General features: G+C 52.0%; 5 protein-coding genes across 5 annotated transcripts; 1 reads left to right on the plus strand and 4 right to left on the minus strand.

The window, feature by feature from the left end:
• Window positions 1–459: 459 nt before the first annotated feature.
• Window positions 460–1,973, minus strand: PG994_013230 (nuclear segregation protein; the record flags this gene model as incomplete). The annotated part of the gene is made up of 2 exons (XM_066864639.1): window positions 460–615; window positions 678–1,973. 2 exons carry the CDS (start codon window positions 1,971–1,973, stop codon window positions 460–462), a joined length of 1,452 nt encoding a protein of 483 aa, XP_066709600.1.
• Window positions 1,974–3,186: 1,213 nt separating this feature from the next.
• Window positions 3,187–4,092, plus strand: PG994_013231 (RNA polymerase Rpb5 domain-containing protein; the record flags this gene model as incomplete). The annotated part of the gene is made up of 3 exons (XM_066864640.1): window positions 3,187–3,285; window positions 3,410–3,492; window positions 3,567–4,092. 3 exons carry the CDS (start codon window positions 3,187–3,189, stop codon window positions 4,090–4,092), a joined length of 708 nt encoding a protein of 235 aa, XP_066709601.1.
• A 1,205-nt stretch (window positions 4,093–5,297) lies between these two features.
• On the minus strand, window positions 5,298–6,194 carry PG994_013232 (uncharacterized protein; the record flags this gene model as incomplete). The annotated part of the gene is made up of 1 exon (XM_066864641.1): window positions 5,298–6,194. One exon carries the CDS (start codon window positions 6,192–6,194, stop codon window positions 5,298–5,300), a length of 897 nt encoding a protein of 298 aa, XP_066709602.1.
• Window positions 6,195–9,878: 3,684 nt separating this feature from the next.
• Window positions 9,879–13,738, minus strand: PG994_013233 (uncharacterized protein; the record flags this gene model as incomplete). The annotated part of the gene is made up of 5 exons (XM_066864642.1): window positions 9,879–10,629; window positions 10,680–11,197; window positions 11,249–12,112; window positions 12,241–13,161; window positions 13,580–13,738. The coding sequence occupies 5 exons, from the start codon at window positions 13,736–13,738 to the stop codon at window positions 9,879–9,881; spliced, it is 3,213 nt and encodes a 1,070-aa protein (XP_066709603.1).
• Window positions 13,739–14,391: 653 nt separating this feature from the next.
• Window positions 14,392–19,529, minus strand: PG994_013234 (uncharacterized protein; the record flags this gene model as incomplete). The annotated part of the gene is made up of 9 exons (XM_066864643.1): window positions 14,392–14,500; window positions 14,593–15,419; window positions 15,479–15,544; window positions 15,603–15,956; window positions 16,089–16,885; window positions 17,174–17,844; window positions 17,896–18,469; window positions 18,499–19,385; window positions 19,441–19,529. The coding sequence occupies 9 exons, from the start codon at window positions 19,527–19,529 to the stop codon at window positions 14,392–14,394; spliced, it is 4,374 nt and encodes a 1,457-aa protein (XP_066709604.1).
• Window positions 19,530–21,582: the final 2,053 nt, after the last annotated feature.

The raw sequence follows: 21,582 nt of genomic DNA on the forward strand, positions 1-21,582 counted from the left end.
AGATTAATCATGTTTCGTATATTCGCCCGCCCTATAGGTTATTATATAGCACCAGTAGTAGTCATGGATGCTGACTCTGTTTCCCCCATACCGTCGTCCTCTTCTCGTTCTCGGTCGTGTGATCAACGTAACATGGGCAATCAGATCATGCCGAGAAGGATGCCAAAGAGGAGATACAGAAGAGATGCAACTAAAAAGGCTCAAGAGAATTTTTGAGGGCCTGGAAAAGCCCGACGTTCCCATGCTCCAGTCCGAATACAATGCAGGAAGGTTTAGAGGTATAAGTTACGCTAGGGTTGTGGCGGAAACTGTAGACATGGTGGAAATCGAGGTGGTTAAGGTAGGTAGACGGGAGAATTCGGAGTCATCTGAACAGCTGTCCGTTTCCGAGCCATCTCCCTGGCTACTGTCAAGGGGGGCAGTTGCCTTGGATACTTCAGCGGAAGACTTGTCAGAAGCCTATTCCTTCTTGTCCTCCAAGGACGTCTCCTTCAGATCCGATGCAACAGCCTCGACCTTGTCGTCGGCCTTCTTGTCGCCGTTGACACCGTTGGTCTTCTCAGCAGCCTCATCGGCCTCGAGACGTTCGATCTCCTTGTTGGCCTTGTCGACGTTCTGCAAAAGGGTTTCGTTAGTGATTTTATACTCCTAATATTTTCATAGCTTTGGGCCCTTACGCGCTGAGTCTGGGCCTTCTGGTCAGACTTCCAGTGGTCAAGCTTCTCCTTGACCTGCTTGACAACCTCGGGAATCTCGGCTGCGCTCATAGGGGGCTCGATTCCCATGGAAGAGCAGTCCTCGATGACGGAAGGCGGGCAGTTGAAAGCACCCGCCTTCTTCTCGGGTGCAGGCTTCTCGCTCTTCTTGTTCTTCTTGCCCTTCTTAACGGCAGGCATGTACTCCTCGTCGGTCTTCTTGGAGACAACCTTCATGCCCTTCAGGCCTGAATCGTCGACCTTGCGAGCAGCCTCGGCGGCCAAGCCCTTGTTGGCCAGGAGAGGGTCCTTCTCGGCGGGTGCAGACGAGGGATCAAAGAAGTGCAGCAGGCTGTTAGCGCGGCGGATCTCGTCGAGGTACGCAGGCTCGCTAGCTTCGGCCAGCATCTTCTGGGCACGCTCCATCTTCTTCTCCTTGTCAAACTTCTCGCGCTCGGCACGCTGTCGCTCACGGGCACGGTTTCGGGCTTCCCGCTCGTACTCGGCGTGGGCGCGCTTGGCAGCGTGGAACTCGTCCTTCAGCTGCTTGACGGCGGTCCACTTCTCCTGCTGCTCGGCGTGGAGCTTGCTGCGCTCGTCGCGCAGAGCGTTGAGGTTCTTGAAAGCCTCGTCTTGCTCGGCCTTGATCCCATCCAGCTCGGTCTGGAGCTTGGTGTACTCCTCGCCGAGGGCGCGGACCTCGGGGTCGTCCATGCTATCCTTGAGCTCCTTGATCTTGGCCTTGAGCTCGTCAATGCCCTTCTGGGAGTTGTCGAACTGGGCAAAGTTCTTGCGCTGCTTGCGCAAGTTGGAGATCTCGGTCAGGGCCTTCTTCTCGTCGACCAGCTTCATCATGCCGCCGTTAACCTGCTTGTCGAGACGCTCGATCTCGCGGTCGAGGTCCTCGGCGCTCTTGAAGTTGACCTTGCCGCGGGCTGCCTTCTGCTCGGCAATGCGAGAGCGCATTTGCTCGTCGAGGCGCTTCAGCTGGTCCATCTTGGTGTTGCGGGCGTTCTTGCCAACACCCTGCTTGCTGCGGATCTCTTGGAGCTGGGCAATGAGCTCGGCTCGGCGCTTCTGGGTGGGGGACTGAGAGTCCTTGTTCTTGTTGGGCACGGCGATCTCGACCTTGGCCTTGATAGCATTGTACTTGTCCATGACGGCCTTGTGCTCCTTCTCGGCCTTGGTCAGGCGCTCATTGAAGAGGTCGACATCGGGCTTCTCGGGCTTCTTCTTGTCCACATTGGTGGCAGCGGGGGTAGCAGCGACTTCAGCCATTGCGAAAAAATTGATACCAAATAAAGTCAAAAATTGACAAGGAAGATGTGTGAGGGAAGGCAACCTATATAGAAGGTCGAAGAGAACTCTTTCTTATATAGAAAAGAAGAGCGAGGGGAGTTGACGATCAATTGAATGATGCCAACAAAAGACCAGACAATAGTGAATATGAGAGGAAAAGCAGGTGCTCGCTGGAATATTCACAGCACATGCGCTTTTCTGCAAGGAAAAGAGGGAGGAGGGCCACGAGGTGGAAGGGAAGGATAACGAGCTGGTGCAAGGGAATCGGCACGGCAAGAAAGGCCAGACTACAACAAAGTACAGCTTTCCTCTCTTGCTACTGCTGTCTGTCCTGTCTCTCTCTGGCTGTCGGTTGGTCCGTCGGTAGGTCAGGTCCCTCCAGAGCAGTCCAGTCCAGGCCAGTTGAAGGGTCCATCAAGTAGGCTAGAGGTTCACTGAATCAGGGGAAAGAGTGTGAAAAAAAAAGTGGCCTTCTCTCTAAAATTCGATTCGTTCAATTCGTTCAATTTGCTCAAGGTTGAGCAGGTCAGGTACCTTAACAACTTAGATAGGTGCTCGAGGTACAGTGAATACAGGCCTCAATTGATTGTTGAGTGTGGCGGGTACAGCACCGGGGGTTGATTGTATTCACCGGTGCTCCGAACATTGAAGCGCCTTGAACACACTCCACACTTATACAGCACTCAAGCAATACGATCAATTATAGACCATTTGATTCAATATTAGGAACTGTAATAACTAAGCTGTTTTATTCTGTCAGCCCTTGCTGTATCTGTTGTCGACTGGTTGGTATGTACATTAATGTAGTCTAGAGTCTTGCCAGCAATTATTTAGTAGTGGGGTTCGGGTTTTTCCCACCGTTGCCATTAGGGACCCCTGCAACCTGTCTCTGGAGCTCCCACGCTTCTGATTGGTGCGCTGGCAGCTGTTCAGAAGCTAAATGCCTTAAAAGTCAGTGCTCTCGGTATGGGCTGCGAGCGACCAAAAAAGCCTTTGACGCGCCGCGCCGTGCAATGCTCGACAATTTTTCTTTGATGCGAGGCTGATAGCAGATCCATCCATTCCAGAAGCCTGCCAAACCGTCTTTTCCACGACAGCCACCACCCACCTTGTCGGCGACAACTGCTCCTTCTCTCCAAGCCGTCACACTGCAGCAGTCCTATCCTTGGTATAAATCCAATCATACACCAATATGGCCGACCAGGAAGACGCCAACAGAGAAGCCAACGAGCGCACCATTGTTCGAACCTGGCGAGCATGGAGGACCGTTCACGAAATGGCTGCCGATAGAGTACGTCCCTCCCGTCTCTCAGCTCATAGCGCTCGTCCCTAATTGCCTGTTGCAAATATCGCAACGCCATTGGACCCTTTTCTCTGGTTGCATTGCGGTTGCTAATACCATTGTGTTCTTACAGGGCTACGAGCTCACCCAGGAGGAAGTAACCCTGCCTTTGGAGACATTCCGGGATAGATACATATCTGCCGAGGGCACTGTGAAGTAAGAGCCATCTACTACTCTACTGCAGAAGGGCAGCTTCATGCTAACGACTCGCCCCCCTTCCCTGCCAACAGCCGCAGCCTGCTCAAGTTCTCCGCGCGCCCGAGCGACGACATGATGCGGAAATTCCAGAAGCCCGCGACGCCCAACGACCCGAGCCCGGGCTCGGACTGCGGCACTATCTGGATCGAGTTCCTGGACGAGTCGACGTTGGGCGCGGAGCAGATGCGCAAGTTCGGCAAGTTCTGCGCCGAGCACAACTACGCCGCCGGCGTGCTCGTCAGCAACGTGCCCGTCTCCGCCTCGGCCAAGAAGGAGATCGCCAAGTTCGCCCAGTGGACCTCCATCGAGTGGTTCCTCGAGGACGACCTGCTCATCAACATCACCCACCACGACCTCGTCCCCCGCCACGTCATCCTCAGCCGCGAGGAGAAGGCCGCCCTGCTCAAGCGCTACCGCCTCAAGGAGACCCAGCTGCCCCGCATCCTCGTCCGCGACCCCGTCGCCAAGTACCTCGGCATGAAGCGCGGCCAGGTCGTCAAGATCATCCGAAAGAGTGAGACGGCCGGACGATATGCCAGTTACCGGCTGTGTGTATAAAGAAGAGAAGGGAGAGAGAAACAAAAGAAAAGAAAGTCTGGCTAGAATGGACAAAAGTTGACTTCATAATTGGCGTCTCATGAGCATGGTTGCTGCTTTACTTGGTTGGGTTGGCGTTTCACGGATTCCCAAGAAAGATGTACTTCTCAAGATACGGAGTAGTTGCTTAATGACTACCTATGCAAATGCATTTATTTGCATCTGACCAAGTCTGTCTGCGCAGGACCCGGGCCACTAGCGAATGACCCCTTTGTGTAATAAGGGGTGTGAGGTTATTTGTGGAGGATACTCAAGCAGTGACTCGGTCCTTGTGGCGTGCATCATGGTTGTTTTAGTGCGGCTCCAGGGCCATGGTCAGGAGCCATCCGTCCACACCAGGAGACGTTCAATTAAGGTTGGTGTAGCTCACTTCGTACTGTTCATCCAGTCTTATACGTAGGGTAATCTTAATGGTCTTGAGATTGGAGCATGATACCCTGCGCAGGGTTGGTTATCTTACCCCTCAGACGACACGACTACTCCGGACGATTAAGTGTATACACCCAGTATAGAAACGTTAGACGTGACAATCATATGTCGAACATTTTCATTTATGTCTGTCTTCTCTAGTCATCTTAGAAACTCTGTAAATCTGGAGTGGACGCAGCCTCTCAGGGGGGTATAATAGCTAAATATTGCAGATGGCGCCAGGAAATAGCAGGCGCTGAATAGGTATGGAACCATAAACGAAGACATAAAGAGACGAGCGGCAGTTTACGCCAGCCTCACTGACTCCGTCAACCAGGGGAGATCCGCTCTTCCTTTTGGAGCAGGTATATAAAATATTTCATGTGTTCGTTCCAGCCATACAGTCATGAGAAAATTGCGCCCTCGTACATGCAGCCGCTCATGTATAGAGTCGGAAAAGATAAAAGAAGAATAGAAAAAAAATCGTGAATCTCCCGGAACTCCAAAAGGCCAAACGCCGTGGCCCAATATGTTGATCTATTATCCACTCAGATCAAGATCTGCCTTGCCGTACAATAATATAGGTATGCTTAGGCTCGCTCTGTCCGAAACTCCGTGGGTATTGTTGGTGGTACATATGTCTGATTCTCTCATTGGGCTGTATCGTATGTTGGGGGCATGATATAACAAGGCTTATTATGATCTCAACCATGCTCGTTCGTATGAAGTGGTAAGTGGTGTCTTTAACCGAATTTACTTCAGCAAACCACCCAAAACCACCAGCTCGTTTTGGTGGCGCGTATCGACAGGGTTGTATGAGATTCTCGAGGATGCTGTGGTATTGTCTCGAGCTCGGTCCCTGAACTTGCAGGTGGGCTTCCCGAATTCGACCTTGTCGGCTTTGATCCAAATGGGGTCAAGAGGCCACTAAGGTCCTGCAATAGTGCTTGGGAGCCGCGTCGGAAGCCTGTAGCAGTTGCAGGTCTGCTAGGGGATGGTGCACTGCGAGTTGGAGATAGCGGGTCGATACTCGAGTTAAAGCTATCTCGAACACTGTGCTCCGGCCCCTCCAGTAGTCCGCCAACATCGAAGAAGGATACCCGACGTGGCGTGGCACTGGAGTTGCTCTGAGAGGGACTCCATTGGCTACACGGGAGCAGGGAGTCATCACTGCGCTCTGCATTACTTCTCTGTCGTTGAGGGAATTGCCAGTCTCGCATGTCGTTGGGCACCTTGGCAATGGGGGCGGGTGTATACTGTGGCCCGTCGCTTTGCGTGCCAGGACTGACCGCGTGACGCAACTCTCGGTCGACTCGGAGTCCCAGATCCCTCACCAAGTCTTCATCGCTCCCCCAGTGCCGATTGGTGACGGTGGGTCTTCTCCCTGACAGTGCAGAGCCTTCAATAGACTCGGCTACGGCCGAGCCGTACCTAAATCTGTTTTTCTTGACTCCACGGTCCCGAACGAAAGATCCTAGGACCAAGGCATTGGCGGCTGTCGTCGCCATCAGGATCTCGACTGATGCAAGCAGTGAGCGGGTCTGCTGGTTTCCCTGCTGCCACACGACGTGCGGTATCCTATATAGCGTAACACCCACAACGCCCAAGCTCAAAGAAAAGAGCAGCACAAGCTGTACCTTTCGCTTGAACTTCATGTGGCTTCTTATGATAATCGAGACCGGAAAAAAGACGAGAAATAAATCGGTGAGCATGTTGCATGTCGCCATGGTAAGTAACTGGGCGTAACCCTGCCGACACTGGCCACCAGGATCTGGCAGCACCTGATAATATTGGCGAAATGGACGACACTCTGTAAGGTCCGATATTAGAACAGCAACGAATGTTGCGCACAAGGAGCACCTGATGAACAGCAGGATGATTTCATGAGACCGTTTCCAGCTAGTGCTAGTCAATCGTTTGAAGAAATCCAGGATAGCACTCTTCAAAATCCATAACCTAGAGTTAGAATCGACTGAAGTTAGCAATCATGTCTGGTTAATTTGAGCTCAGGGCGTCTACAAGACGACCGCAGTACCCCTGATGGTACAAAAATTATGGGCAATGAAAGACTTGACCTACGTTGCCGCATATAAGGTCCGACTCGCCAGCACCAATCCACTGCCTACGCTTCTTCTTTGGATCTCTTGTTCGCTCAAGCCGGGTGGTAATTGCGCATTGTTGGTGCCGTAGATGAGGATGACATGAACGCATCCCATGCGCAAGAACAATGGGATCAGCGCCAGTGCTGCAGTCCGGTCCTCCGTAAATAGCTTCTCCGAGCGTATAAACCGACCGGCCACCCGGAGAAATATAATGGTTGCACAAAGCAGCGTTATCCACCAGCACACTAACAGTGTCGGCTTGTCCTGGTCGAAGCTGTGCAACGGCGGCGGCGAGGAATAGAGAGTCATTGTGCTTCCGTATCTCTCTCTATCCGACTTTGACACCACGCCCGTCAACCTCCGTAGAGGGGACGAGCGGGGAGAAAAACGTCTACAGGCGCCCCAGTACCAGCCGAATGCAGCTCACGACTATTATGTAGGTTCAAGCCGTCCAGGGAAGATAGAGACCACCCCCAGAAAAGGGCAGACAAAGGAAGTGGTTGTCTGGCGGTGGTGCCACTGGATCGCAATAGTAAAATCCGGGGACAAAGGACCTTATGACGTTCTGGTGGTCTGTGACCTGCTAATGGCCAAGGTCTCGACGGAATTGGTAACATGGGTAACCCGGATTTCTTGAAATTCGATGTTGTGATGCTTGAGACGGTGAATTGGACATGGTATCAGGTCAACTAGACAAATCTGTAATTCACCAATTGGTCGTCCAGGAATAACAAAAAAATTGACAATCGAAGGAGTCGAGTCATAGCAATGGAGAGAGATAGCCCGGTGTGGTCGAGCGGAAGCGCAGGGCGGGCCAGCAGGTAATAATAGCACGTAGCAACCATGCCGTCACAGCAAAGGCGACCGCCAGTTTTGGCGCCGCAGTTCCAGATGGGCATTTCGGGGCTGGCCACTCTCACTGGACTGATAACCGAATGCAGGGTTTATATTGCTTGGGGATGTGTGCCAGACACCAGACCTTCCCCAAGCACCAAGAGGATGAGCGGTATCAATATTCGTTCGGGCTTGTGCAACGAACCTAGACATGATCTGGAGAGACTGGTGGTTGGCTACAGGCTCGCTTCCTGCGCACCCTTGCCCATGCTCCGAGGCCCTGTCAGGGTGGAGCGCAACGGGCTGCCAAGGGTGCTCCAGGTAAGATAATGGTACATGCTGTACCTATCCATTGGACGCCATCTGCATGTGTAGTTTAATTTTACTGGTTGTTGCTCCGCGAGCAGGGCCATCATACATACGTGTGCGCACGTACATGGCTCCTGCGATGAGACTGATGCGCCACTGGTGAGAGAGATCGCACGGTGGTTTGATTTGTATCAGCCCAGTCTCTCGGGTAGATTTGTGTCGGGTACAGCTGACAATCCTTTGTGTTGAGCACTGTCACTCCATCCGTCTAGTCGGACCAGAGGGTTGGGAACTGCCTAGTACCGATAGAAATACTTGGAATGTGCTCGGTGTACAAAAGCAAAGAGCTTCCATGTTAGCGTGGTGAAGCTGATACGGGCCGCTCTGAGACCTACCGGGTCGGGTCATTTTCGGCTGCTGGTTGGTATGTAGCGGCTGTGTACATACCAGACATACTTGTAAATGAAAGTACACGAAGTTGTAAGTCGAGCCGGGTTGCCTCATGGCCTGAGACTATTGCACCCTGGTGCTGACGTCTTGGCTACACGCAAGATAAGGGATCCTTGGATATCAGCACCGCACGTACTTCGTCAGTAGATCATTCGGTATTGGCAGGATTAACATGTTCTTGCTTCTTCCAAACAAACGTGCATTTGATAGCCATGGACGCCAGGCAGCCTGGTTCAATGGCGCCACAGAAGCCACCGCCTACCGCGTGCAATTTGAAGTTCGAGTCTAGGCGCCTGCCTTGGGGAGTTAACGGGGAAGGGTCCGCTGACAGGCATGAGAGTGAGGAGCGACTTGAGGACGTAAACATGCCCGCCCGCCCTCGAAATCTGGGGAATACCAACGTCCACCATTGACACATCGTTCACTAGCTGGAGGGGAGAGGTTGCTTGACAGCACCTACACTTTCATAATATATTGCACTGATGTATCGTGCTCGTCGTCAATAGGTAGGCTACATAGGTAGGTTGGTATGTTTCTTTACTGCGAAACCTATCCCGGTACAATACGGGAAGCCGCTGGCAAGGGGGCCCTGACTGAATATGGGCAGTCTGCGGGCAGGTACTTTCCTTTACTCGAGACCGGCCCCACTGACAACCTGACCTATGCGCCTAATTACCAAGTAGAGGGAAGACAAAGGACCTGATCAAATACTACTAGCGCTGTTAGGAATCGAACCCAACTCCATTCAAGATATATCTGAGTACTGATGTGTAGATACGTACATCCTGAGGTAGGGTTCTTTTACCGTTATCTTTTAGGAGCTTCCCGAACCGTAATTTAGAGGAATCGTATTGATGTGATAGTGAGAGAGAGGACCACCCTCCAAGAAGTTGGATACGCTTCCGGCGTGTGGGGGAGGGAGAGAGAAAAAGGTGGTTGGAAAGTTGAAGAGAGATTTGATGTTGTACTACACACACGCGCAGTAGCATTGCCTACCAAGAGACCCCCCGTACGTACGTACGTACTCCTCCGTACATACATGTCATTCTCGTAAGTCGATGCGCTGCTCCACCTTGATAAGACAGGCCGCATGGGATTGTGTGCAGTGCGACGGTACCAGGTCAATGGTTTGATTGGAACCCGACGTCGTGCAATGTCAGGATGTATGGAAACCTACACACTAGTCTAAATTGGGTAGATGATACCGAGAAGACGGGACTGGGGAGGGAAAGAGGGTGGTAACCTTGCATTTGGGGAGTCGGATGAGCTCCGGGGCCAGTGTGCAGTCGAATAGGCATGTGACCATGATTGGAGGCTTATTACATGTCTGCATGTGTACAACGGCGTAAACCCCCTCCCAGCATTCTAGAGGGCATTTGGTTCAGAGGGAACCAGTCCATAGCATTATTATGGAAATTCTGCTGTCCTTTCTACGCGGTTGACGGGGACCTGCAAACACGGCCGTCTTATACGAGGCACGGGTGGCGGAGCATTATCCAACGGCCCTGGGCCGTTGAAAGACCAGGATTGGCTTGATACGATAGCTAGGCTACTGTACTGCACTTGGCAATCGTCCCGTGTTGGCTAGCTCCTCGCCAGATCTGCATACCAACCATTCTGACGGTAATGTCGACTTTAACCATTTTAGTCAAGCCCCAGTTCCCCCACAACCTTCTTGACTAACGCTTTGTCGGCCCTGCCCCAGTCGACACTGAGCAGTTTGGATGCCATACTACTACCATCTGACGCCTGCTCCTCCAATGAGAATAATCCCCAAAGTTCGTCGACTACGAGGGCCCTGACATGCGGCCATGGGTGTAGTAACAACGCCCCCAATCTCCGTCGCGCTTCAGCGATGCCCTCTCCTCTCTTCGACCTTAGCTCGGGCGGCATCGTATCATTGTCGGCTGGCCGATCAGCGGCGGCCACACCCCCATAGACCTTGATGCAAGCCTCAAGCTTGCGGACATTCCCCGTCTTGTAGCCTGCCTTTTGTGTGAGCAGGCAGAGCTGGCGCAGGTTGATGTCTTGGCTTCGGTGCAGTGCGCCGACATTGAAGAGATACGCCGTCAGCTCGAGCGTCGGCACAATCACTCTATCCTGCCCTTGGTGGGCCTTGAGATTTTGCAACAGCGCCCTAACAAACTTGGACAGATTCTCGTGTGATTCGTCGCAGAAACTGGCAACTGCAGCACGGCTGGCAATAACAAGCTCCTCATTTCCAGTATCTGCTGAAGTTACCAACCCCGCTAGCATCGTAGACAGACAGTCCATGTCGCTGGTTGGCCAGTGATCAGCCACCCCTTTTCGGAAGCCGTCTGGCCTATCCAGTGTCAAGAGATACTGAAAGTACTCTTTAGAAGAAAAGGACAAATAACGGAAGATCAGAGCGGAACTATAATATCGTCAGTTGTCTAGTCAATTAAATCATGGAGAATTACACACCTTGGGGATAGAAGCAAAGCTATCGCAGCCTGCGCTTCAACGCGAACTTTGTCTAGCTTTTCGGCGGCTAGTCTGAGCATACTTGGTAACAAAATCGCAATGCTTCCATAGAGGCCATCAGAGCCATGCTCGTCCACATGTTGTTCCCACAACGTCTTGGTGGCTTTGATCGCTTCTAGTCGCACATGGGAGCCGATATCTCCACGAGCAGTGGTGGTATAGTCACCTAACCCCTGTCGTATGATAGGGACAAAGCTTGATGCTTTGACTCGCAACAGATCTTGGCCCACGAGGCTCTGAAGTATGGCAGCATGGGCTTCGACCATGTAATCTGAGGACCATCTATACGAGATTGCAATCGTGATCTGGTCGAGTGCAGCCGACGTGTCCAACGACGCAGCAATGATACGGTATGACCCAGAAAGCGCTCGGAAGAAACCGTCGCCATGCTTGTCGCGGGATGTAGTAGAAACCCGAACTTTGTCACACCAGGTCTGGAGTATGTGCTTCCTTTGGGGCTGCGCGCAAAGGAGTAACAAGATCAAACCAGCTTGCGCCGAGGAACTCACTACCTCCAGATCATGCATGTCCAACCATGTGTCGACGGTTTCAAGCATAAGAGCAGTCAATTCTTTCCACTCGGGCTTAGCATCTGCCCTGGCCTCGTCTACCATCTGTAGAGACGCGCGTAGCAAGGCTGATTTCTCTGCCGACAAGATTGTCGGGCCAGATACTAGATGGTTCGGGCTGTCAATGCCGTTTCCTCCGTTACCCCTATTGAGGCATGCAAGGAGGATAGGGTAAGAAGACACCACAAGTTTGCCGAGTGCTTCTGCAATTAGCTCGGGCTTTCTGTACGCGGTCGCCTTGTAGCCATTCAGCATGGTTTCCAAGTACGTCCTGAATTGCTTCAGCGGCAGCAATTTCCAACCGTTGTTGTTTCCACTCGGACCAATTATGCTAGGAATGGCGTTGAACACCGCAGCTAAGCTAAGGATGAGACCATGCCGCTCTTCACTTTGCCGCTTCTGGAGCGAATCGATCTTTCCCGCAAGGAGTTCAGCAAATGATGTGATTTGGCTCAGGGGTTCGGGCGAATTGCGTGCTATTTCTGCACCTAGGGCACCAAGTGAAGCGGCAGCAACCCTTCGCGACGCAGCATCCATATCGCCAACTCCTCTCCATCCGATCAGGCCTTCCATCAGGGCCACACCATATTGCGGGGAGAGTTTGGTAGCATTCGAGGCAACCTCATCAATGGCCCTGGAGCGCAACGCCACAGAATGATAATCAACTGTCTGCACGATCGAGATTCCTTCCACCACTGTGTCCGGGTGTCTTCCAATAAGCTCCTGGAGGGCGGCAGACGAGCCTCTTCTTATGTTTCCTGCAGGGTCAAGAGATGCAGCGACGACCAACTCAGTAGCCAGTAACTGCAAGGTTGATTCAGAGGCGGGATGAGCCTCAGCTACGACTGTTGACTTCACTGGGACTTGCAGTAACTCAGCGGTGCTGTATCGCTAGCTAGAGCCCATATTCCGAAGCAAGCGGCATCACGAACGTTGGTACCGACAGAGCCACCCGATATTCCCCGCTTTTCGAAGGCCAGGCCCAGGAGTAGAGCCTGAACTATATCTGCAAGACTTTCAGGCGGAGGCGAACGCCGATACAGAAGGTGGGATAGTGTCAGCGTCAGCCCGTGCCATTCCAAAGGGTCGACAGAGGTAAGGTCTCGAGTCCGTGGCCCGAGAGGGTTCGACTGGCTTTTGACCCACAGGACATTCCTGTTCAAGGACTCTAGAACAGCCTCGACGACTTGAACAGCCATGTCTGGTTCAAGCTTCAGTGTAATAACACTAAATGCTTTGCTAGCAGCAAGCCTGACGGGAGTGTCGTTATCTGCCAAGTGTTCAAATAAATAGCCAATGGAAGTCTCGACCATCTCGGTGTCCGCCATGGTCTGATCTGCTTTCCGCAGTGTCAAGGTGGTGACACTTCTGATCACCTTGATCATCATCTTCCTTGCAAGTGCCGAGCCCTTGATTATGGCAAATGTGGAATTATCTTCGGATGAAACCCCATTGACCGCATAGTAGATCGGGCCCAAGAGTGAATTCATCATTGAAGTGTCAGCTGCCGCTTGCAGTACGCCAGCGAGGAAACTGAGACTTCCTATGTAATAGTAGGGCGTATCTGCAGGCCCATCCGCTTGTGGTCGCAAAGTAAAGAGAGCCCAGTGCACAAGCGCTTTGAGAATGCCGGCCTCTTGCATATCTCTCCGCATGGCCAGGCGTATGAGAAGAGTTTTTGCGCCATCTCTCTCCTTTCCCGGCGATGCAAGGTACTTCAGAGCAAGCGGGATAACCCTTAGTGTGATACCAGGTATCTGCCCAGGCCATTCGAGGCCCGGCAGTACAGGCCGCCCTGAATCATCGAAATCGCCAGATGATATGGTTGAAAGATCGAAGGGGGCAAAGAAAAGCTGCGAGAGCCATAGTAAAACCACGTATCGTTCATGCCAGGTCCACGATATGCTCGACTGGGAGTCTTGGGCTTCCGCTCTTTCCTTTTCCGATGCCTCGAGGGCAAAAAGGAGAAGTTCGAGATACCTCGTCTGACGTTGAGAAACCTTACAATCACCTTCTCCCCCGGATTTTGCAGAAAGAGTATATGAGCCTACATATAGCATTGGGCATGGGGGTTAGGAGCTCAGTACGGGTGGACAGTCCCCTTGACTTCCGGTGGTCTTGGAGCAGTTCCAGATAGGCATCCGCCAAAATGGGAAGAAACTTGGAGAGGTGGGGATCAAGCAACTGTGGGAGCTCCTGAAAAGGGTCCAGCACCTATATTTCCTGCATTAGAGGATGTGGCAGGAACATGCTGAATCTTGAAGCACTTACACGATCGACCAGTCTCGTGACTTCCTTTGCTCGGACTCTTCTCCGTAACTGGCCATCTCGCTGCCGCAAGAACGGAACCAATGAGCGGTCAAAATCTGCAATCAGGTCTGCCGAGTTTCGCTGAACCCAAATATCTCGATCGGTATCTGTGGCGTCCATGGTTACCTGACTTCGAAGTGACTCTTTCAATTCCAGAAAGGCAAGGCTATTTCTTGACAGCACGATATCGTAGTCACTTCATATCAGTAGGTAGGAGGTTTGCATTAGCCAATGCGCAGAAGCCAGCTGTCCGACGCAGAGGGCACAAGGTCTGGGGCAGTGGTTTGCACCCAGTAATGAGGAAATGACTGTTTACGGTTCTTATTGGTTGGAAGGCTTAGCATTCAGGAGTCGAGATACTCATGCAATGGATGATTTGTGTTCTGCCTCGTTTGGGTGGTGCCTGGAGGGTGGAGAGTGCAGTTGGTTAGCTGGTTCATTTCTTTAGATGCATAATTATGCACATAACCCCACAACTCCACACTACCGGGGACTACCAATCAGGGCACCCTATAGCCAGAAGCCAATATCTCAGTGGCAATCATCATGATATACAAAATGTATTGTTGCTTACTGCTTTATAGACTTCATAGTAGCTGGAATATAGCCAAATTCCCTTCTAACCTTGCCAGATCTCGCTACATATATGGTCAGACCGCCAAAGGCCCAAAAACTAGGTATTTACGCTACTTGTGTTTTTCTCAACCAGTGTACTTCCATGGTGTTTATAGTAGGTTCTTTGCAGTCTAGTCGAGACTTCCCCCGCTCGTGTCCTATTCCTTGGTATCCAAAACCTTGACGAGGTCGTCAAATTCACCGCTGTGCTTCATCATATCGTAAAACGGTCCTTTGGCCTCGTAGAGCTCCTTGGGACTTCCGTTCCTACAAACAAATCACCGCAAATCAGTCAAAAGCCCCAGCCCGGCGGGTTTGCCTAGGTACTTGGATGAGTGAGAAAGTATAAAAGTACTTACTCGATGACGTGACCCGCGCTCAGCACGACCACGCGATCGTAGTCGATGATGGTCTTGAGGCGGTGCGCGATGGTGACCAGGGTCCGGTCCCGGCCGTGCTCGTTCAGGTCCTTGCGCAGGACCTCCTGGATGCCCTGGTCGGTCTCGTAGTCCATGCTGGCGGTCGCCTCGTCTAGCAGCATGAGCTTGCTCTTGCGCACGAGGGCCCGGCAGAGCGACAGGACCTGCCGTTGCCCGTGCGAGAAGTTGTCGCCTTTGGCTTTGACCGCAGTCGCGAGGTTGATCCCTTGGGCCTCCGCCCCGTCGTGCTGGCTATCGGGCGTGGCGTCCTCGTCATACTTGAACGAAGCAATACCGCTGCAATACTGCAGTACCTTCTTGACCACTTCAATGGGGATCTCGTTGCCCGGGTTGAGGTTCGAACCGACGTCCCCAGTGAAAAGGACCGCCTCTTGAGGGATAATGGTCAGAGCCTCGCGGAGCTTCCTGCGGGGAAAACTGGTAATGTCCACACCATCGAAGAAGACTTGGCCGGATACAATGTTGGTGAATCGTAGGAGCGATAAAGCTAGCGTACTTTTGCCCGACCCGGTTCGTCCCACCACAGCGACTCTTTCGCCAGCAGCGAACTTGAGGTTAATATTCTTCAGAATATCAGGGCCGTCGTCACTGTATTTGATGGTTACGTTGCGGAACTCAATTTCGCCGTTCCTAGGCCACTCCTTAGGCATGATCAAGCTTTCATTGTCAGTGTAATGTCCTGCCTCGCCGTATTCTTTCGGCTTTTCCTCTGGCTCGACGGAGGCATATTCCCGCACGCGGTGGAACTAGAATTTTTCAGTATCTCAGAAGATGATGATGAAACCAAGGAGTTTAGGTAACCTACACTTTGGAGTTCGACTTCTAATTCATTCATCGCCCGCACGAGCATAATGATCAGACTGCTGAGTGTCTACACATAGGTATTAGCAAATTCCACACATCAATCCCTAAGAATGACGTGTGCTCACTGTGGCGTTAGTGAGAGAAAATCCCACCAATCCAGCGGCCACCGTGCCTGCTTGAGCGATGGCGATGGCGCCGGCAGCAACAGTGACCAGTGTGGTGGCCATGTCGATCTTCAGGGCCACCCACCGGTTGCAGTTGTAGGCTGCTTCGGCAGCCATTGAGTAGACACGGAGTTTCTGTGCGAGTTGGTCACCGAATATGGTGGACATGCCGGCGCGGGCTCGAATAATCGCAATCCCCGCCAGACTATCCGCAAACTGCGAGAACAAGGGAGACTGCGCCGATGCCATGAGGCGCTTAACCGCCACGGCAGTACGGGTATACATCTCGCCAGCAATTATACCAACACAACAGCACTAGATCACCAGTCAGCAAGGATCCTTGTGCGACTTATGTATGACTGTCCAATATAAAAGCGCAGTAACTGGCGTAAGTAGCCTAGACTCGAGCCACCTTTGCAATAACAGGCGGGGGTCCATGGAACTTACGAATGCCGCTGGAACCATGAAAACCGGGAGAACCGAGCCGACAGCCGCGATCTGGAAGAAGAGACGGATGAAAGCCTCTAAACAGTATCGGAGCATAGCAGGCAGCGACTTGTCAATCGAGAACATATCGCGAGAGAAGCGGTTGACGACTCGGCCGACCGGCGTGGCCTTGAACCAGGAAAGGGGCACGTTCATCATGGCCGTGATGAAGGTCGTGTGCAGGGTACGGGCCGCATGCCAACCACCCCATTCGTAGCCAACCGTGGTGAGCCCGGTCAGGACGATCTCTCCGAAGCTCCAAGCAGCGTAGACGCCCAGGTAGAAGCCGACATTGACCGCGCCCGGCCCGTCGTAGGCGCCGACCCAGACCGCGAGCCACAGGCCGGTACCGACAGCGGACGCAACAGAGAGGAAGCTGCAGGCGAGGGCGAATATCGCGTGAATCGGGTTGCCGTAGTACTGGAGGTACTTGTAGAACTGGAAGCGCGATGTTGGCCCGAGACTCAGGGCTTCTTGTGTAACTTCGTCTCGGCGCTTGTCCTCCACCGACTTCACAGCATAGTTTGACGCACCATTCGTGCTGTTCGTACCGTTTGTGCCGTTCGTGTGTTCACTAGTATTTCCATTAGCAGTACGGCTAGCTGCGACCTCTACCGTGGCGTCAACGTTGCCGCCGTTAGCGATATTTTCCTTCAAAGATACCGGCTTGCGGATGACACCGAGGTTTCGTTGCATGTCTTTTATCGCACCGTTCTCCATGCTCACGGCTAGATCTGCCTGCGGGGCTATCCAGGGTACTTGAGTCACCAGGACGATGGTTCGCCCTTGAGCATTTCCCCACAGAAGCAGTCTGCCCATACTGATGCAGCAGTTTTGGCGTCCTATCAACTCTCAGGTATTAGTGTTGCTCTTTTGGGAGATCGACCGTATGTCTCGGGAGAGAATCAGGCAATGCTGCAGCGAGCCGCGTACTTGACCCCTCCCGAAACATGCCGGAATAGGAAAAGATGAGGCCCGAAGGTCGCTTACCAAAGCTGAGAAGATGTCATCAAGGAGAAGAACAGGCGCCTTCGAGTATAGGGCACGGGCCAGAGCCACACGGCTCTTCTGGCCACCAGAAAGTGAGGTACCATTCTCTCCAACCTCGGTCTCGTCGCGTTCAGGGAATTCGTCGAAGTCAATGGGCAACCCACATGCGTTGATCACGCGGTTATAGCGCACCTCCTCGAACTCACTGTTGAAGAGAATATTCCCACGAATCGTGTCATTCTGCAGCCATGCGCTCTGTGACGCGTACGCGATATCTTTGGGGCTGGAGACCCGGCCAGATTCAACCAGAGTCTCGCCTAGAATTGCCATCAACAGCGTCGATTTGCCACTCCCGCTCGGCCCGGTGACAACATTCAACCCACCGTAGGCAAATTCGATCGTTACATTTCTAAGTACAAATGTTGCCTTCTTATGCAATTGGAAAGTGGCATCCTCAATATGCAATGGCCCAACGTCGTGCTGGGTTAGCGGCGTGACATTATTGAAATAGCGATCGATTCGCTTCAGGGATACGCCAGCTGCAGTGATCTGTCTAGACATGCCAGTTGCCATTGCCAGATTCCGGCGAATAGAGCGGATCAATGTAATGGCGGTGAACGCAATGTCTGCAGTCAGGGGCTGGTTCCTAGTTGTTACATGAAGAGTGAACATCATAAGGAGGGACGTGATGGGAACTGCCTCGGTAAGGAAGTTGATCAACACGTAGCTAGCAGAATGGTCAGTCGACGAACTACAATCCGTTAAACAAGGAACTCACTTCATGTTGACCTTCCAGATAAGATTCTGTTCGCCCAGGCGGATCTGGCTGATTCTCTTGACCACAGCATTCTCCCAAGCAAAATACTTGACCGCTCTAATGGATGTCAAGTATTCAGTTATAGCAGAGATACGGGAGTCCTGGATTTGTCTCTCCTTCCTTTGGAGAACAACCATGCGCTGAGCAAGCACCACCCCAACTGGTGATAGTACGGCCATGATGGCGATACCAACAAGAGCTGGCCAGTCGAGAAGCTTGTACATGCCAACCAGAGCCACCATGGTCCCAACAGGTATACCCACGAAAATAAGCATGACGTCCCGGCCGTTAGTAATGGCGTCGATGTCAGCACTCATCATGTTCGCCAATCGACCGGTGGAGGTTGCCTGGGACTTCTTCTCTTCAGGCTTGCCCTTGCCTGTAGAGGATATCTCTTGGAAGACGTCGTCGTCCAGTTCCATGGATCCCATTGCCTTGTAGTACAATTCTTGAGTCATGGCCGACTTCACACGAACAATGATGCGGGTCGATGTGAAGATATACTGCTGGAATGAAACGGAACGAGTTAGATGACCTACGAACAGGAGTATAACCCACACCCACGGGCGGATGGTGGCGGTCGTGGGGCTTCAATGTATTGCAAAAGGCGATACAGAGCATAAGGAGCAACCAGCTCAACAGTGAAAGCAAGAGTGCCGTATACAGTCATGATGAAGAGCTCTTTGTAAAGGAAGCGAAGCAGCGTGCCCATGGTAGATCCAGACCTACGTCTTGCGTCCTGAATTCTTGTGAGGAGAAGTAGTGGCTCATCGTACCACGGAAGCTTGGGCAGCTCTTCCATGGTCATTTGACGACGAGCACCCCTCCACAGCAGCGGCGTAAGCCATTCATACGTGACATAGTACTCGAGCCAGCTACACGTTTCCTCGGGCGATGGGTCTTGAGGGCCAATCTTCTCGGAAAAGTCGAGGTTCAGCGAAGGAGGCACCCATTCTCTTGGTGTGGCAAGCGCAACAAAGACAGCCGCGCTCAACGTTGCAACACTACAGATCATCATAGTATTTAGCCCAAAGTCCGCGTCGGCGTCGACCGACGGAATGAGTTCTCCGACCACAATAACCAGCCATGCCCCCGCCAGCGTAAGGTTGACCTGGTGTAAGGCGACATGTCGCCACTCGATATCATTCACCAGTCGAATAAGACCGAGCAGGAAGGCGTAAACTAAGATAGCAACATTTGCCCAGTTTGCGCCATGTCGTACTGCAGCGACGATCATAAACGCCAGCGTGGATGCTCGCAAGGCTTGACTGCACAGTTCGAAGGGCAGCGAGATTGGCGAGGCATTTGCTTCTGGATGGGTGACCCGCGAGAAAGACCGTCGTGTGAGATGCGTGGCAACGAGTAGCACAGAGAAGATGACAAGAGCTAACTGTATATAACCGGTCTTGGCAACATAGGATACCCGATAGATCCATTCCAGTCTTGAGGTGCTACCATGGCATTAGATTCAGGTCATTGCTTACGGAGAGATTTCATTCAACTCACCTATGCCGAGACTCGAAAAAGGCTCCCACATAGTTCTGTAGGTGTAGTGTGGCAATCGAGTCACCCGTACCTAGCGGTGAGGACTCCATTCTCCGCTACTTAACCTCTGACGACTGGCTCGCGATCGCATCTAAGACGGCAGATGATGATGAGATAGCAAAGCAGGAAGATGGGTATAAAGTTACGGGCGGTGTTCAATGGATGTTGACCTGGGGAGATTCCCTCCGTCTTACGCCCCACTGTTGGATTGAAGTAGTACCGTAGGCAGGTCGGGAGGTTGAATGGACGACGACTTCGGCGCTATGAGGTGATACTACGCAATGATGTAGGATATGATTCGGCTGGTGTAGCTTGACTTACGACTTACCGCGTAAATATATTTGAATTCCCTCATTGCAAAGAGTGACTTGGTCAATAATGGGGGGTGCCCGCCGTACTGTACACCATCCTGCGATAAAAACTGATTATGCTTGACGGCAGCTGCCTAGAAACTTCAAGCGGAAACGTGATTGAAGCCGGAGATATCGGTGTCCTATAGCGGCAGGTCAGAGTGCCTCCTAACTGTGCACTCCTTACCCCGGAATTCGCGACATCTGTTGGTATTTCTTCAACGTTTACTAGTTCTTTTCCCACGCGGCTTTCCATCCGCGAGCTAGTCAGTAGTACAAGCGAAGGTCGAGGAGAAGCCACGATCATATAGGGCCGGCCATATCTGCCACGAGTATGCTGGTAGATTCAGTAACATTGGGTAAATGAGAGATATACTCACGCGATACAATCCGGCAAAACCGTGCTCGGAACCAGATAGTTGCCCGAGTCCGAATAGACGGGCGTGGAGTTTCGGCGCAGGTCAGTCAATACACCGGTTTCTATTCCGATATGGCGCTTGGCGCGGGGAACATCTCAGCCGCATCTAGTTTGAATGGAGCTCCAATATACATATCAATGCCAATGAAGAATTATGTCGTAAAAATAGATACCCAGTCTCCAAAGTAGCGAGTCGTGAAGGTTTACAAGGTTAAACGTGTCTGACACAAGCTTGGCTTCGGTTGAATTACTTCAATGTTTCTTACCCCGTTGGTGCCTCGCGCTCCTAATCAAGATATGATGCCTACAATAATAGTATATACAACCTTGCCATATACATTAATGCTTGAAAAGTGGAATATATTTTACCAAAGTTTCTTGTTTATACCCTTCTATTAATGTATAGTTTGGAATGATATTAGACAGCTTGAAAACGGGGAGTGATTCAGGGCGCGCGCATTCTATTTTTGATTTTGGGCAGTGGGAGACGAACGAAGCAGAGACATTGGTCTCTATGAGGAATGCAACTGTTCACTAGGAGCCGCAGAGAAAACATGTTGCTGCTCGGTCTTGGAAAGGGGGGCAGGGCCGGGAGTGCGCAATGCGAAGAGTATCAGGCGTAAAGTCATGTACATATAATTATCGATTACTACACCCATCTCTGTTCCCTCTTGCCATAGAATCATGTTCAACCATTGGTTGTGGAGGACAACACATCAACCTTATCATGACAGGAAGAGTCCATTGACAGTGGTCTCGAGATCGATCTAAGTGGTGTTTAGCCGCGTATTCGAGGCTTGGTGTCTCAAACCGGGTGTAACAGTCACCCTCGGATGTTCTGTGTCTGCCAGCAAGCTGCAACTCTTTATTTTATGGTCACTTCAGCATTGTGACGTCGGTGTTGACTTTTTACCAGTCACTTTCGTCCATCACTGCTCGAAGGCTTGGTGATATGCATGCAACGTACAATCAAGGCGATAAGGACACGACGATCCTCACTTCGCTGGAGGGTAGAGAAGCAATGGGCAGCTGTATGTAAATTACCTAGGTAGCTGCTCACTCTTGGAACGGGAATCATACGGAGAGCAAGCCGGGTTGAGAATTCTCGGATTCTCCCCCGAACCGCATCCCTCAATGCTCGTGACCTATCTAACCCAGATTTATAGAAATAAACAAGAAGTCGAAGAAGACGGGAGGGTGAAAGTGGCGTCAAACTTTGCATCCCTCTGGAGTGAGATCTGCAATATAATCAAAAAAAACACATTCCCGCGGAACTTGTGCCGCGAAGCACCTCAACAGGGAGGCCGGAGAAGAGGTCGGCAAGATCCATACTTG

Source organism: Apiospora phragmitis (assembly GCF_038363925.1).
Source record: "Apiospora phragmitis strain CBS 135458 chromosome Unknown utg000011l:1.0-3236445.0:1.0-3240683.0, whole genome shotgun sequence".
Classification (NCBI taxonomy): Eukaryota; Fungi; Ascomycota; class Sordariomycetes; order Amphisphaeriales; family Apiosporaceae; genus Apiospora; species Apiospora phragmitis.